The sequence below is a fragment of the Cervus canadensis genome, chromosome 15 (genome assembly GCF_019320065.1).
Source record: "Cervus canadensis isolate Bull #8, Minnesota chromosome 15, ASM1932006v1, whole genome shotgun sequence".
NCBI classification, from domain to species: Eukaryota; Metazoa; Chordata; class Mammalia; order Artiodactyla; family Cervidae; genus Cervus; species Cervus canadensis.
This window is the reverse complement of record NC_057400.1, coordinates 45246715-45262780: the sequence shown is the minus strand read 5'-3', so window position 1 is coordinate 45262780 and position 16066 is coordinate 45246715. Positions and strand designations below refer to the sequence as shown.

At 34.7% G+C, this 16066-nt stretch overlaps 1 protein-coding gene across 2 annotated transcripts in view; it reads left to right on the top strand.

The window, feature by feature from the left end:
* The window catches only part of SCN3A (sodium voltage-gated channel alpha subunit 3), a 115523-nt gene that overhangs the window by 36756 nt on the left and 62701 nt on the right, over window positions 1–16066 (top strand). For both annotated transcript variants that reach the window (XM_043488187.1, XM_043488186.1), the window contains exons 4-11: window positions 46–164; window positions 1656–1745; window positions 5993–6121; window positions 6790–6881; window positions 7702–7974; window positions 8173–8236; window positions 13403–13544; window positions 14607–14813. In XM_043488187.1, coding sequence (XP_043344122.1) covers window positions 46–164; window positions 1656–1745; window positions 5993–6121; window positions 6790–6881; window positions 7702–7974; window positions 8173–8236; window positions 13403–13544; window positions 14607–14813 — 1116 coding nt within the window. The remainder of the gene's footprint in view (window positions 1–45; window positions 165–1655; window positions 1746–5992; window positions 6122–6789; window positions 6882–7701; window positions 7975–8172; window positions 8237–13402; window positions 13545–14606; window positions 14814–16066) is intronic.

The following is a 16066-nucleotide window of genomic DNA, read 5'->3' as shown; positions in this document are numbered from 1 at the left end:
CCACATGTCTAACCTAGTAATTTTTTTTCATGTGTTCTTTTTCAGACTTTTATAGTATTGAATAAAGGGAAGGCAATTTTCCGATTCAGTGCCACCTCTGCCTTGTATATTTTAACTCCACTAAATCCTATTAGGAAAATTGCTATTAAGATTTTGGTACATTCATATCCTTTTTATGTGAATTGTCTAAATGTTGTTTCTAGTAGCTGATTTTATAAAGAATGTCATTCTTTTTATAATATATATGATTCTTTCTGATTAATTGGTAACTTTGTTTAACCTATTGTACTCATTGATTTTCTGCTATTTATAACAAGGTTATGCAGAATGACAATTATGATTCTAGGAGTAAAAATACAACTATGATGGTAAATGAAACACACTGTGTCACAGGAACAGCAACAAATCTCCTTCAAACTTTTATTAACCTCAATTAGACCATATATAACCACCATTAAAGAAGCATAGCCTACTGTGCTTAGTATTAGTATCTGTATTCCAAATGTTCAAATTTTTGTGTCTTAATTGGTTCTGTATCTTCATCAGCTGGACTTCCCTTCCTTCCTTCTTTTCTTCCTTCAGTAAGTATTTATTAAACTGCTATGTATCTATGCATCTGATTGATAATATCTATTTAAAAATCATTGAACTTAAAACTACTTACAATGACAGTCAAAAACTATGTAAAATGATATAATAGGTGTGGATTTCAAGAAAACTCTCAAGAAGTGATAATAAACTAGAAAGGTGATCTTCAGAGATGCCAAAATAGGCACCTTATACAAACTGATTCAAAACAGGTTAACATAAAAACTAAAAGAGAGACAAAAGAGACAGGGCTAACCTAGAGACAGGGAAAAGAGGACTGATAGCCTTTTGAAGTGCTTTTGAATTCTCCCATTGGATGGTTTGATATTGGAAAGTATTTACATTTTAAAACAGAAAGATTTACTTCAAAAAACGTAATCATAAGTTTTCTTAGAGTGAAGACTGGGTTGAAATTCTAAGAGAAATGACTACAGCTAATTCTTAGAAAGGGTTTAAAAACAGTGTGTATTTAGGTATGGTATGGACAAGATACAGAAAGATAATTAAATGTCCTGATAAGTTCCTGTACTCCCAAGTGAAAATCAAAAGTTAGAAAATAAAACTAGCTCATTAGCAAAATTTATCTCTCCTTCTATTCTTATGTGGTGAATGCTAAAGGAACAATTTCCATCACTGTAAGGCTACTAGAGTTCCTGATTACAGTAGAATCAATCAATGTAATCCTTAAATACACAGGGCTATGCATTCTCAGGCTTATTATATTCCATTCATATTCCATTCATTAACCTTTTGTCCATCAGTGGAAATTTTAAAGGGTATCTGAAGTATAACTTTTAGACTTACACTAGAAAATTCCCATTTACTTCAAACAGAGATCTCTTTCTATTGAGTTCAGTTTTGTGAGGGAATGATGCAAAATAAAAAAAACAATGAACCAAGAATACAAAGAATATATGACAGACTTCGGAGTTTCGTTTTTTTCTTTGTCATTGAATTAAAACAAATAAGTAAGATTAATTTTACAGGTTAACTTGGTTACTTTGTATTGGATTATTTGTAAATGGCCACAATATTGTACTAGCATTTATTCCTTAACTATAATCTACTTTATTCAGCATGCTTATCATGTGCACTATCTTGACCAACTGTGTATTTATGACCTTGAGTAACCCTCCAGACTGGACAAAGAATGTAGAGTAAGTAAAAATGATTTCTTGGAATGAGAAATGCACACTCAGATTCTCTAGCAATCTCTTAATTATGGTCTGACTTATGGTTTCCACTTTTTGAAATCAAACTAAACACTTCTAAGAAATGATTATTTGCGTAATATGGAAAAAACAAGGGAAGTTTTTTTTTAAGGGGGAGACGTATTTCTCCTATGAGATAGATATTTCTTCCAACAAGTGATAGCATTTGATTAAGAAAGGTTATTAAATTATATATACTAGCTGGTAAGCTAAATAATCATTTATCATAGAAGTTAAGACTGAATCACAATTATGCATTTTAGATAAAATACAATGATCATTTGAGCATAAATAAAATTATTTGATTCTAGTATATTATTGTTATATTCTGATAAAATTGATTTAGGTGTTTAGCTTTATATCACTAGGCAATTCAGTTATACACTATATCAGTATATTAAAAAAAACACTTAGGTGTTTAAGTTATTTTGATGTTTAGTTATATTTAGATACATAGATTATTTAGACACAGCATGTGTGCTAGAAACATCACAAATCTGTAAAGGAAACAAAATGTCTTTGCAAAACCATATTCAAATAATAACAAGGCTTAAGGGGAAAATGTGATTATGGACAGATCTCTCATAACTTTTAAAACTTTGTCATTAGAATACTAATAGAAAAACATAACAATCCCAATAAAAAGATACTGGCCCAGTTAAATCTCTGTGGACATTTGTACCTAAAGTCTTAGCCAGCAACCTCTCTGCAGTCTTACACCTGAGCCTTGTCCTTCCTCCCTTGAAATGGAGACTCTGGCAGTGATATCATCAAAGTAAAACATTTGATTCAATATTTTAATACAGAGGGAAAGATCTAAGCACTGTATTTTGGGCGTGTTAAACTATACCCTGCTTGCACCAAAGAAGGAACTTCTATCAATTTTTCTGCAATAGTATTAAGGTCTTTTATTGCTTAGGATGTTTTATATAAGTGTGAATGAAACGGTGCCCCTTATTATTTCAAAACACTAATATGCTGAGGAAAACTGTGTGTGAAGGAAAAGCTGCCCCTGATTATTTTAAAACATTAATACGCTGAGGAAAACTGTGCTTTAACTAAAAATCTTTGCATTTTAACAGCATTATTCCCCAATTTGTCAATCACATATAAGATTATTCGTGAAAGAAACATGCCTTTTTTTTTTTTTAGTGAAACAGAAGGTATTTAGCTTAAACAGTCTATTTATGTAATACACTAATACAATGACCAGGTATTTATTTTAGTGAAAAAGAAAATTGTATGTTCTTACTGTTATATTTTTAAAGTAATGTCCAATAGGAGATAAGCTATTATAACAAATACTGACACTTTCATTTCTGTTTTTTATAGATTTCCATGAGAATTTATAGAATCATTCTAAGCCATCATTCATCAGTGATTTAACAAATTAAAGACTTTTTTGACAGTAGATTGAAAAAGCTCCCTAAAAATCATTTTAGTAGAGAATCCAGTTCTTATGTTGAGGCAAGCCATTTAACAGAATTCTCACTTACCATTTACAATTTGGGACTTAACAAGTGGATATACCTGTATAAAACTATTCTGTATGTATTTTTCCCTGCAGAAATTATTGACATACTAAAACATGTATGAATTTATTTATATAACGTTATTAAAAGGCAGGTAAAGGGGACACAAATATTATTATTTGAATATGCAGTTTCCTTTTATTTTTAGAGATGCCTATATCCATTATGAAAAGTCAACTTTACAAAAGCTTTTGACTTACACTGTTTAGTTGGAAAACTTTGCACAGGTTTCCTAATCAATTATCTCTAGTCATCTGACAGCAAGGCAGCAGGAAAACAAGCAAAATATTAGTGATTACAGTAAAAGAAACAAACAACAAAAACCTTAAAAAAACAGAGTCCAGTGAAAAGAGAAGTCAGTTTTGACAGGAAAATACAAGTCACTGATAGCAGAAATCTTCCCTATCCAAAGAGATGGCATACCGAGGACCATATTATATAGTGAGAGTCATATTATGTAAGGCAAATCATTTCTATAGATATCAAAATTACAGGGGGAAAACACCTTGTAACAGAATCAATAACATGATTAAGGACCTAGAGGTGTCAGAGCCAGGAAAAATCAAGGTCCCCCTTGATTCTCACTGACCCATTCAATCAAGTTTTCTAACAGGTGTATCTGAACACCTGTTCTGTCTTAAATGTTAAGCTCTAAGACCCTCTTCATTGGATGGCTATCAACCCTCACCATATATTCCAAATGTCCCCACAAATTTTCTTCCTTTCCCAAAAACAGAAATAGGAGTAGGGACTGTAATCTTGCTCCTAACAACCCTGTAAATAACTTAGAATTGCCTAAGCATAAACCATAGGGCACTATCTATTAATATGATAAACAACATACATGGGAGCTGTCTCTTATGGTCTTTTGCAATGCTAGGAATCTCTCCAAACAGAAATATCATGGCGATTATATGTAAATATACAAAGATTCAAACCAAAACACAAGTAACCATAAGCTTGGCATTGGAAGTTCTCTCTCTTGCTAATAAAATCAGCTACTTCATAATAAGTAAAGACAGCAATTATTCTTACTCTTCATGAAATCAATTGCATTGTTTAAAAAGGAGAAAGAACATTCCTAGGAAAAATTAGACATGAAGATTCTCACATACATTTTCCTGTGATTTCTTTGCTCCCTCAGAAGAGAGAAATTTCTACAGAAAAAAAAAGCAAAAATAATTTCCCTTTTTTTTTCATGTAAAAAACACTAGTAAAAAAAATAAAAAAATAAAAAAATTTAAAAAAAAACACTAGTAGACTGGAAAATATAGTGAATTTTAATAAAAGTAAATTCAATCTTTGTGGCTTGAGTGAAGTAATCTGAAGAACAAATTTAGATTATACTTTTTAAAAAGAATACAATGTTGAAAAACAAATACTCTCTCCCAACTATTTTTGGAAGAAACAGAAATAACTTATATTGTCAACATTCAAAGGAGAGGGCTGGTAATGCTCTACCAAACAGCAAATAGAAAAGTATTTCACTATTTGGGGGACTGAAATTTTAATTTGAGCATGTTTAAATAAGAGTCCCTTGGACTGCAAGGAGATCCAACCAGTCCATCCTAAAGGAAATCAGTCCTGAATATTCATTAGAAGGACTGATGTTGAAGCTGAAACTCCAATACTTTGGCCGCCTGATATGAAGAAATGACTCATTTGAAAAGACCCTGATGCTGGGAAAGACTGAAGGCGGGAGGAGAAGGGGACGACAGAGGATGAGATGATTGGATGGCATCACCAACTCAATAACATGAGTTTGAGTAAACTCCGGGAGTTGGTGATGGACAGGGAGGCCTGGCGTGCTGCACTCCGTGGGGTCGCAAAGAGTAGGACACGACTGAGTGACTGAACTGAACTGAAATGATTTGGCCCAAGTGCATAGAGATAGTAACTGATGTGAGGTTAGATTCAGGAATTTTGTTATCCCTGAATTTTGGTAGTTGTATAGACACATCCCCATAGAATACTAATGAACTGAAAATTTTTGGTGAACATATGAGAGAAGCAGATTTACAGCGTTATGCCTGAATCTTAAGGATATAAAGGGGAAGTTCATTTTTGATATTAGATACATAAAATATCTTCCAAATTATTCTACTCATTAAGAAGTCTGAATGAAATGTTTTATTATAAATAAACAAATCCAAGAAATGTTATCTCTAGAGCTATACTGTCTAGTGAGGGAGAAGGTAGGCACATGCAGCTTAAAATTTGAAACTCGAAATGTGGCTACTTTTAATTGTTGAAGAGATAGCATTTTAGACATATTGGTTTAAATAAAATATAACATGCAAATTAAGTTTACTCATTTCTTCTTTTTATTTGGTTACTAGAAATTTGAAAACTATATATGTACTTTGTATTAAATTTCAGTTGGACAGTGTTACTCTAGAGGATCAAGCCTGATGATTATCCATAAAACACATGAAACTATTACTATCAAACCTAAATATTTAAACAAGATCAGATTCTTAGTAGAAAGTATTATCTCTTCAGTTTAACCCTTTACTCATAAGCCTAAACTAGTACATTTTTTTTGTAGGTGGGAACAAGGAATTCCATCTTAGTGAACTGAAAAACCACAAAAGAATCAGATTTGCTGTATTTTAACAGTTCAAATGAAATTGTTAATTTTTGTTTGGATGCTTTTCCTAGGTACACATTCACTGGAATCTATACCTTTGAGTCACTTATAAAAATCTTGGCAAGAGGGTTTTGCTTAGAAGATTTTACATTCCTTCGTGATCCATGGAACTGGCTGGATTTCAGTGTCATAGTCATGGCGTGAGTATTTTTAAAAACATGTTAAGCTCAAAGGCATGAAACAGTTGTAGCACAACAGGTTGTTGTGACATATTTTAAATGTAGACTTTGCTTGTTAGCCAAATTAACTATATGCCTCATATATTTTGAGAATACATATTAGAATATATATTGCAAGGTAAATGTATCTGATAAATGAGCAATAAATGGAATTACTTTCATGTCATAGTCTTCTACTTCATCAAAATGAAGTTATTCATTGACTATAAATTTAATACCACCAACTGTACTTTAATTAGTTTTTCAAACAAACGTTCATATTAGTGAAAACTGTACTGAAATAAAGCAACAAAATTTTAATCTTTAAAGGCAGCTTTTAGCACATGACACCCTGAAGTCTAGCATTTCTGTAAAATTCAAGGGGCTCTATATGCCAAACCAACCCACTTTTCATTCTTTATTTAGTATAAACTTTGCCAAAACTATCAGTAACTCTGATTTAATTCTACAGGTATGTAACAGAATTTGTAAACCTAGGCAATGTTTCAGCTCTTCGAACTTTCAGAGTCTTGAGAGCTCTGAAAACTATTTCTGTAATTCCAGGTAAGAAGAAACTGGTGTAAGATGGTAGGCCCCTTATATCTCCAACTTTTCTGTTATTGTGTTTGTGTGTGAACTCCCTATTACAGATATGTGACAGAGTTTGTGGACCTGGGCAATGTCTCAGCGTTGAGAACATTCAGAGTTCTCCGAGCACTGAAAACAATTTCAGTCATTCCAGGTGAGAGCTAGGTTAAACACCGAGGTTGACTTTAAATACACTGTAATAATACTGAGGTTGAAATTACACATGTAATATTAGCCTTGTTGCTTATCATGTTTGTTTTTTTTTTTATCTTCAAGAATGCCAAATGAAATTACATGTTTATTTATAAAGTCAGCCTTTGAGTTTAACAGAGAATTGCATGAGGTGTCCATACAAAATACTAGTTTTGCTCTCTTTCTCACCCACTTTTTTGTGCATTTATGATGTAATGGTTTCTTTTTTACATCCTATAAAAGTTTTGCTATCATGGCTTTACTAACTGATTTAGATTTTACTGTTTACTGCAGATATATTTTGAAAGTGGATCTCCTCTTATAAAGGAGAAAAGATTATTACTGAATGGCATGGGATGTTAATTATCTTAAAATTCTTTTCTCCTCTAAACCACTGAAACTTGGAAAGCTAGTATTAAAAAATGGTTGGAGAGAAACAGCCTCCTGAAACACAAAATGTGAAGTGAAAAACTGCAAAATGTGAAGTGAAAAATAACTGCAAACTTGTCTTTACATGTTCATAGCAGCACATAAAACTACACATTTAAAAAAAAAACTTCCTGCCTAGATATTTACCCCTTTGTTTTAAACCTCCAAAAAGCACACTGCTCATAAATAAAATCTGCTCTTCATCCATTTCCCAAACCATCTGGCTGCCCATAAAGCTTTGGTGTCTAAACAGACAGGCAACTGTTTGTGGGGAAAGAGAATGTATGTGACTATTAAGAAGACTCGATGGCTTGTGACACTCTTCCTCAGCTGACCTCATTCTCTCTCCACAGGTTTAAAGACCATTGTGGGGGCCCTGATCCAGTCTGTGAAGAAGCTTTCTGACGTCATGATCTTGACTGTGTTCTGTCTGAGCGTGTTTGCTCTAATTGGTCTGCAGCTGTTCATGGGCAACCTGCGGAATAAATGCTTACAATGGCCCCCAAGCGATTCTGCTTTTGAAACCAACACCACCTCTTTCTTTAATGGCACAATGAATTCAAATGGGACATTTGTTAATGTAACAATGAGCACATTTAACTGGAAGGATTACATTGACGATGACAGTAAGAAATATTGCTCCATTGTTAATCTTAGTGTTGCTGAATGAGTTTTCAACTATAAATAGTTGAGGCTGTGGGCTTGAAGCCATCTTTGTAAATTACTTTTTTGGTGACCACTTTGGAAATAACAGATAAACAAATTCTATTTATCCCTAATGTCAACAGGATTGATATGAAATAGTTTATTCTTTATATTAACAGGTCACTTTTATGTTCTGGATGGACAAAGTGACCCTTTGCTGTGTGGAAATGGATCAGATGCAGGGTAAGGAAAACTTTTTTTTTAAGATGTAGAACACTTTGGGAAAAAGCAAAAGCAAATAGGAAGAAAATATACATGGGTAGCCTTGCATGTGTATAATAAAGAGTGGTGCTGCCTACCTAGGAAGTACTTTCTCCATCTTTTGGGATTGGTATTTATGCTAAACTCACAGTCATTAAAATCATCCCTTTGGGTGAAGACCTTTTATCCAGAATTTCACAGATAAGATGTACATGAATTTTTCTTTCAAAAATGAAGGTCCAGTGTCTGTCTTATCTGTAAACCCATCAGAGCCAGTTAAGAATTACAGGGAAGGAAAAACAAGATGGGCACATTTTGACTGGTGTTAGGATGTGTTGATGGGACAGGTTTTGCCCTTGTTGGAAAAGATCCAGGCTATAACATGGTCATCAGGGTGCAAACCCAGTTGGAAAACTGCTTTGAGAAACTCAGATACTCTTGAAATTGGATGAAACCCTGTATACAAGGGATCCACGTGACAGATGCATGTCAAAGGCATGTTCTGGTCTGCATCTGCACATTTTATAGTTCTTTTCTGTCACATTACACAATAAGAGATGCTGTAATGTCTTAGTTATCCTGCTAGTCTCTCATACTTAACATATTTTGCCAAGAGTACTGCAAATTAACTATGTCAGGGTGCTCTACTGTGCTTAGTCGCTTGGTCAGGTCTGACTCTTTGTGACCCCATGGACTGTAGCCCACCAGGCTCCTCTGTCCATGGGGATTCTCCAGGCATGAATACTGGAGTGGGTGGCCATGCCCTCCTCCAGGGGATCTTCCCAATCCAAGGATCAAACCAAGGTTTCCCACATTGCAGGTGGATTCTTTACTGAAGTCCATAACTCAGGATAGAGAGTGAAATTTTTTAAAGCCAAGGGATAGCAATAGTGACTCTTAGATCACACAACTTACAGAGAACATATTTTGAGTCATCCCAGAAGATTGGGGAAGGAAATGGCAACCCACCCAGTGTTCTTTCCTGGAGAATCCCAGGGATGGAGCAATATGGTGGGCTGCCGTCTATGGGGTCGCACAGAGGTGGACATGACTGAAGTGACTTAGCAGTAGCAGCAACAGAAGATGGGAAACTGATGTGGTCATGAAGATCTAAGAGGATTATTAAAACCATATACCAGTAGCAAAGATAGAATTTGGGGGAATTTTTTTTTTCCTGATAGTTTTCCCAAACTTTGGTAGGAGAGGGTGGAGAACATGAGCATAAGTTCTATACTTCATATACATGAGTGTGTGTGCTAAGTCGCTTCAATCATGTCCAATTCTTTGTGACCAATGGACTATAACTTGCCAGGTTCCTCTGTTCATGGGATTTTCCAGGCAAGAATACTAGAGTGGGTAGGCATTCCCTTCTCCAACTGTTCATATGTACCTGGGTTTATATATATATATCTGGGTTCAAATCCTAACTCCACCATTTACAAACTCTTGACCTTGGAAAAGAGTGAAGCTCTCTGTATTTAAGTCTATTTATTTCTAAACTGAAGAGTAATATCATCTCTCCCTTCAGGTTGTTATGGGGATCAGTTACTTAATACATATAAAGCACTTGGACTAACACCTGGTCCATCATAAACATTTATTGCACATTAGCTATTGTTTTTATTATTATAGTTAATGTAAAAGCCTAGATAAAATTTTGGATAAGGTTGGTTAATATATACTTTATCTCTATTAAACCATAGTAATCACTTCCCTTTACTGAGTGTCTGTATAGGTTAGGTAATTTACACGGTAAAATTGATGGTCACTCTATTGTTAAACATCAAATAAAATTCTAAAGAAATCTACTCCATTTTAAGACTCCCTATAAGTCTATAGTAATGAAGACAATATGGTATTGGGAAATACTAGATATAGATCAATGAAAGAGAACAGAGATTCAAAAAAACAGACTACAAAAACGTAGTCAACTAATTTTTGACAAAGAAAATGCAATTCAATACAGACAGGGAAGTGCTTTCAAGAAAGAATGCTAAAAGAATTGGAGACTCATGTGCAATGAAGTGAACTTAAATACAGCTTTATACCATACACAAAAAGTAACTTAAAACCAATCATAAACCTAAATGTAAAACACAGAAAACTATAAAAATTCTTTAAGAAGACATAGAATAAAAGCTACATGACTTCTGATTTCGTGATGAGCTTTGAAATATAACCCCCATAGCAAATACCTGAAAGAAATAATTTATAAGTTGGATTTAAAAGCTTCTGCTCTGCAAAGACACTGTAAAGGAAGTGAAAAGACAAGGCACGGAGTAGGGAAAATATTCGCAAAATACAAATCTGATAAATGATGTGTACCCCCAATACACAAAGCACCCTTAAAATAAAAAATAACCCAATTTTAAAATGGGCAAACTGAACAGACACCTACAAAAGAATATACACAGATGGCTAATATGGATATATAAGGATGCTCAACATCATTTGTCATTAGGGAGTTGAAAGGTAAAACAATAATGAGTTATTCTTATATATCCATTAGAATGACTAAAATTACAACAACAACAAAAAGTCTGACAATACCAACTGCTGGTGAAGATGCCAAACAACAGGAATTCTCATTCATTCACTGCTGGCTAGAATGCAACATAGTACAGTCACTTAAAAGACAATTTGGCAGTTTCTTACAAAATAAACACAGTCTTACCATATAACTCAGTAATTACTCCAATTATTTAGCTAACTAATTTGAACATTTATATCCACACAAAAGCCTGATGTAAATATCTATTTATACCATCTATATTCACAATCACAAGAAACCAGAAGCAATCAAGTTGTCCCTAAAGAGCTGAAAAGCTAAACTGTGGTATATTCATACAATGAAATGTCATTGAGTAATAAAAAAGAAATAAGCTATCAAGCCATAATAATATTGATGAACCTTAAATGCATCTTAATAAGTAAAAAAAAAAAAAGGCAATCTGAAAAAGCTACATTCTGTATAATTCCAATTGCATGATATTCTGGAAAAGATACATAATAGAGATGATAAAAAGATTAATGTTTTCTAGGGGTTCTGGGTAGGGGCTTGACTGGGTGATGTATAGGGGATTTTTTAGGGTGGAGAAATTTTTCTGTATGATTCGGAAATGGTAAATATTAAGTATTTGTCAAATTTACAAAACTTTACAGCACAAAGACTTAATACTATATGCAAAATTTTTTTTAATTGTGTGAGGAGGAGAGATCTCAAGTTGAAACACAGAATGTGACAAAGTATCTAAATACATTTAAATAATAAACTGAAGGAAGGGAATAGGTACTAATCTAAGTAACTTTGGAAATGAATGGAGCCTATAAAACTAAAGGCAAAAGGAACTATATTCTTTATCAAGAACTATACTCTTCTTGATAAAGTTGTTTCCCATCATAGTATGGATTAACAATCCAGAAACAATTATGCATGTACACTGGCACTGAATAATTAAGTATATAGATAGTAGATGACAGAACTCAGGTTTCTCACTTTCGGAGTGAGGGGTTACAGATAAGAAAAGGGAGGAGTCTGGAATGATCCAGTAATAATGATATAAAGTTGGAGAAACGACTATGACCTCATGTTTAGCTTAACCTAGGCACAGGTGGCTATTTGCATAATATTAGAAACCAAGATCTGGGTGCCATGTTTATTGCCAAGGCAGTGTCATTGCTTCTGGGCCCTCAGTTGGCAGGGCGAGGAGACAAATGTGTATACACAAACACAGACACACATTTACCATGATTTACCACTCTTCAATAAAAGAGCAAAGGCTCCTTGGAGAAATGGTTGATTCTAGGACTGGGGCAGGAAATACAAAAGATGAGCCTGGACCATATCATAGTGCCAGAATGTAAGAAAGTGTGGAAAAACAAACAAAAACAAAATACATACCACCATGGGTTATGGCAAAGAGATACAGGAGTCACCTGAGAATCTCCCAATGGCCAAAAGTGGAACAATGTAAGCAAAACTATACAATGATATTATACATATAATTGCATTATAATTCAAAGTGTAAAATGAATATTCATAAGTATATACTCATAAAACAGATTGAATAATAGATAAATAAATGAGATAATAGATAAATCTCATTTAGAATTCCAAATAAATTTCTGCACACAACTCTACTCTTAAGAAGGTAGATCATAACTCCCTGCTCCGTATGTGTAGGCAACACATAATGACTATTTTAAAGAGAACAGGATAGAAAAAGAAGGAAAAAAAGAGTAAATTTACAATGGAGAAACCGGACAAACACTATCTCAAGTCAGGTGATGAAACTTATTATCAACAGTGATGTCATATTGATAGCATGTACTCTTGATATGATATAAGGATAATGATAATTTACACCTGTGGTCTTCCTCCCCAAAAATCCATAACCTCAATATCTATCATGAGAAAAACATCAGACAAATCCCAATTGAAGGAAATTCTTCAAAATACCTGACCAGTATTCCTCAAAAATGTCAAGGTAATCAAAAACAAGGGCAAATCTGATAAGCTGTCACAGCCAAGAGGAGCCTTAGAGCGACATGTTGACTAAACGAAATGTGGCCTCCTGGGTGGGATCTTGGAATGCAAAAAGGATATTAAGGAAAAACTGAGAAAATGAGAATGAATGATGGACTTTGGTTAATAATAATGTATCAATATTGATTAAAACATACCAACGTAAGATGTTAGTAATACCAGAAACCAGGCATAGGGCACATGGGAAGTTTCTGTACTCTGTAATTTTTCTGCACATCTAAAATTATTCAAAGTGGCTAATGAAGTAATTCATTAAGCAGTTCCCTACCTTTTGGCTGTTTTCTGGGTTTTCATTTTTAATCATTGATTGCTGCCACTTTGAAAAGAGAGGTGTCAGAGGCAAAAATGTGTGATTTCTGCTCTGCCATGGTAAACGTCTATAAATAGGACTCCAGTGCACCTAAGTTTTCTATTGGTTTTCCTGATAAATTTTATCTGATAACAGTTTCACTGTGAGCAATTACCTAAAGCGTTCTGGATATGAAAGCAAGAAAATTCATCACAGACAGCAACTCTGGGTTTTGACAATTCCTATAAATCAATATGGATTCAAATAGCTATAACTGCTCTGCTGAACCCAGCTCCATTCCTCTCTCTTGCAGCCAATGTCCAGAAGGATACATCTGTGTGAAGGCTGGTCGAAACCCCAACTATGGCTACACAAGCTTTGACACTTTTAGCTGGGCTTTCTTGTCTCTATTTCGACTCATGACTCAAGACTACTGGGAGAACCTTTATCAACTGGTAAATGTCTTTGTCCTTTTGGGTTGCAATAACAAAATGCCATAACAGAAATATATTTCTCACAGTTATGGAGGCTGGGGAGTCCAAGATCAATATACCAGCATGAGTGCATTCTGGCAAGAGCCCTCTTCCTGGCTCATAAGCTGACACCTTTTTGCTGTGTCATCACCTGGAGGAAGGGACTAGGGATCTCTCTGGAGGCTCTTTCTATTAGGCACTAATCCCACTCATGAGGGTCCCACTCTCATGACCTAAGCACCTCTCAGAAGTCATACCTCCTAATACCATCCCATTGTGCACTAGGATTTTAACACATGATTTGGTAGGACACTCACATCCAGAGCACAGCAGTAAGGTTCAAAATAACATGCATAGAATTTAAATTTATGAGCATTTATGAAATCACAAGTATAGGCATTTGTCTATAATACTCTAAAATACTGAGAAGGATCCATCATAAAGTGAGTGTGCCTAAGATCCCAACTGTTCATTGAGTCAGTACACGTATTTTGAGATTCTTTGTTGAGAAGCATTCTGCTAGGGGCTATGGAGGATGCAGAGAATGTTCATGACTTGAGCTTATAATATAGTTGTGGATGTAACAAGAACATGTAAAAGATTTTAAAATTCAATTATATAAAAATTTCAAATTTAACTTAAGGTTAATTGGCACTAGGAGGCAAGAAAGATGTTATCTCTAGATGATGTGGAAAGACAGTGTGGACTGAGTAGTAACTTCACTGAAAGGAATTAAAAGTGTTCTTACTTGTAATATTTCCCTGCATTATAGACTCTAAGAAAAAGCATTTTAGTAGTCCTCAAATGTATATCCAATATGTACAAATTTAAAATGTGTATGCTTACATCAAATGACACTACAATCAACTCTCAAATAATTTTACTTGTGTGTGTGTGTGCATTTTAAAATAAAAAATAATCTTGGTCAAATACATTGAATGCTAATAAGCATTCATCTTCTGACTATCTAATGTTAGTAAGCAGATCTTTATTTGGGAACATTTTATAAAATATTGTTGAGATTGATCTTTTTCTTCCCCCTAGACATTACGTGCTGCTGGAAAAACATACATGATATTTTTTGTGCTGGTGATTTTCTTGGGCTCGTTTTATCTGGTGAATTTGATCCTGGCTGTGGTGGCCATGGCCTATGAAGAACAGAATCAGGCAACGCTGGAAGAGGCTGAACAGAAAGAAGCTGAATTTCAGCAGATGCTTGAACAGATTAAAAAGCAACAGGAAGAAGCTCAGGTACTAAGTGACAATAAGCAAAGCTGCTTGATTATTATTATCATCATTGTTATTGTTATTTAGTTTAAAGTAGGCATATTGTACCACAGAGGTAAAATTGGTACTGGCTTTTCACATAGCACGCCGGCATTGTCATTAGAAAAGAGAAAGCTATTGAAACTTGAAATTGTTTCCTAAGTTAGAGTCAAAGTAACTTTTTAGATATTATATATGAGGAAACTGAGGGCTTCCCTTATAGCTCAGTTGGTAAAGAATCTGCCTGCAATGCAGGAGACCCCAGTTCTATCCCTGGGTCGGGAAGATCTGCTAGAGAAGGGATAGATACCCACTCCAGTATTCTTGGGCTTCCCTTGTGTTCAGCTGGTAAAGAATCCACCTGCAATGTGGGAGACCTGGGTTCGATTCCTGGGTCGGGAAGATCCCTTGGAGAAGGGAAAGGCTACCCACTCCAGTATCCTGGCCTGGAGAATTCCATGAACTATAGATGGGGTCACAAAGAGTCATGCAAGACTGAGTGACTTTCACGTTCACTTTCATGAGGAAATTAGCTCAGGGTAGAAAACATATTCAGGATGAGGTTAACTATGCAATTATCTTATGAAATATCAGGGAAGAACTTTATTTTCAGTTTAATACAAAAAAAGATACACAACTGGTATTTCCAAATATTCCTATTTCACCCCTAATTACACTTGAAGTTTTATTCTATATTGATTGATCTCAAATTTTGAACTCAACACTTCATGTCTACCTACGCTTAATCATTCTTCAGGATTTCTATAGCACAATAGGGTATCAGGATATTTGGAAGGCATCTGCTATTAGAGGCCAACTTTAAATTTTCATTAATATTAAAGGCTGTTTGGGCTAGGGGCATAGAGAATGGGGCATTCATGTCCTGAAGAATAAAGAGAGAAGAACAATATTTGATTACAAGGAAAAACATAAATTGAAAGATGAAAGTCATGGAAAGACAAATCAAAATTCAATTCATGTCAGTGAGAATTATATCCTTTACATCACCAACTTTGGTATGGTCAGTCTTATTGACCATTCTCTGTGTGTGTTAGTTGCTCAGTCATGTCAGACTCTTTGCGACCCACAGACTGAAGCCTGCTAGGCTCCTCTGTCAATGGAATTCTCCAGGCAAGAATACTGGAGGGGGCTGCCATTCTCTTCTTCAAGGGATCTTTCTGACCCAGGAATCAAATCAGGTCTCCTGCACTGCAGGCAGATTCTTTACTATCTGAGCT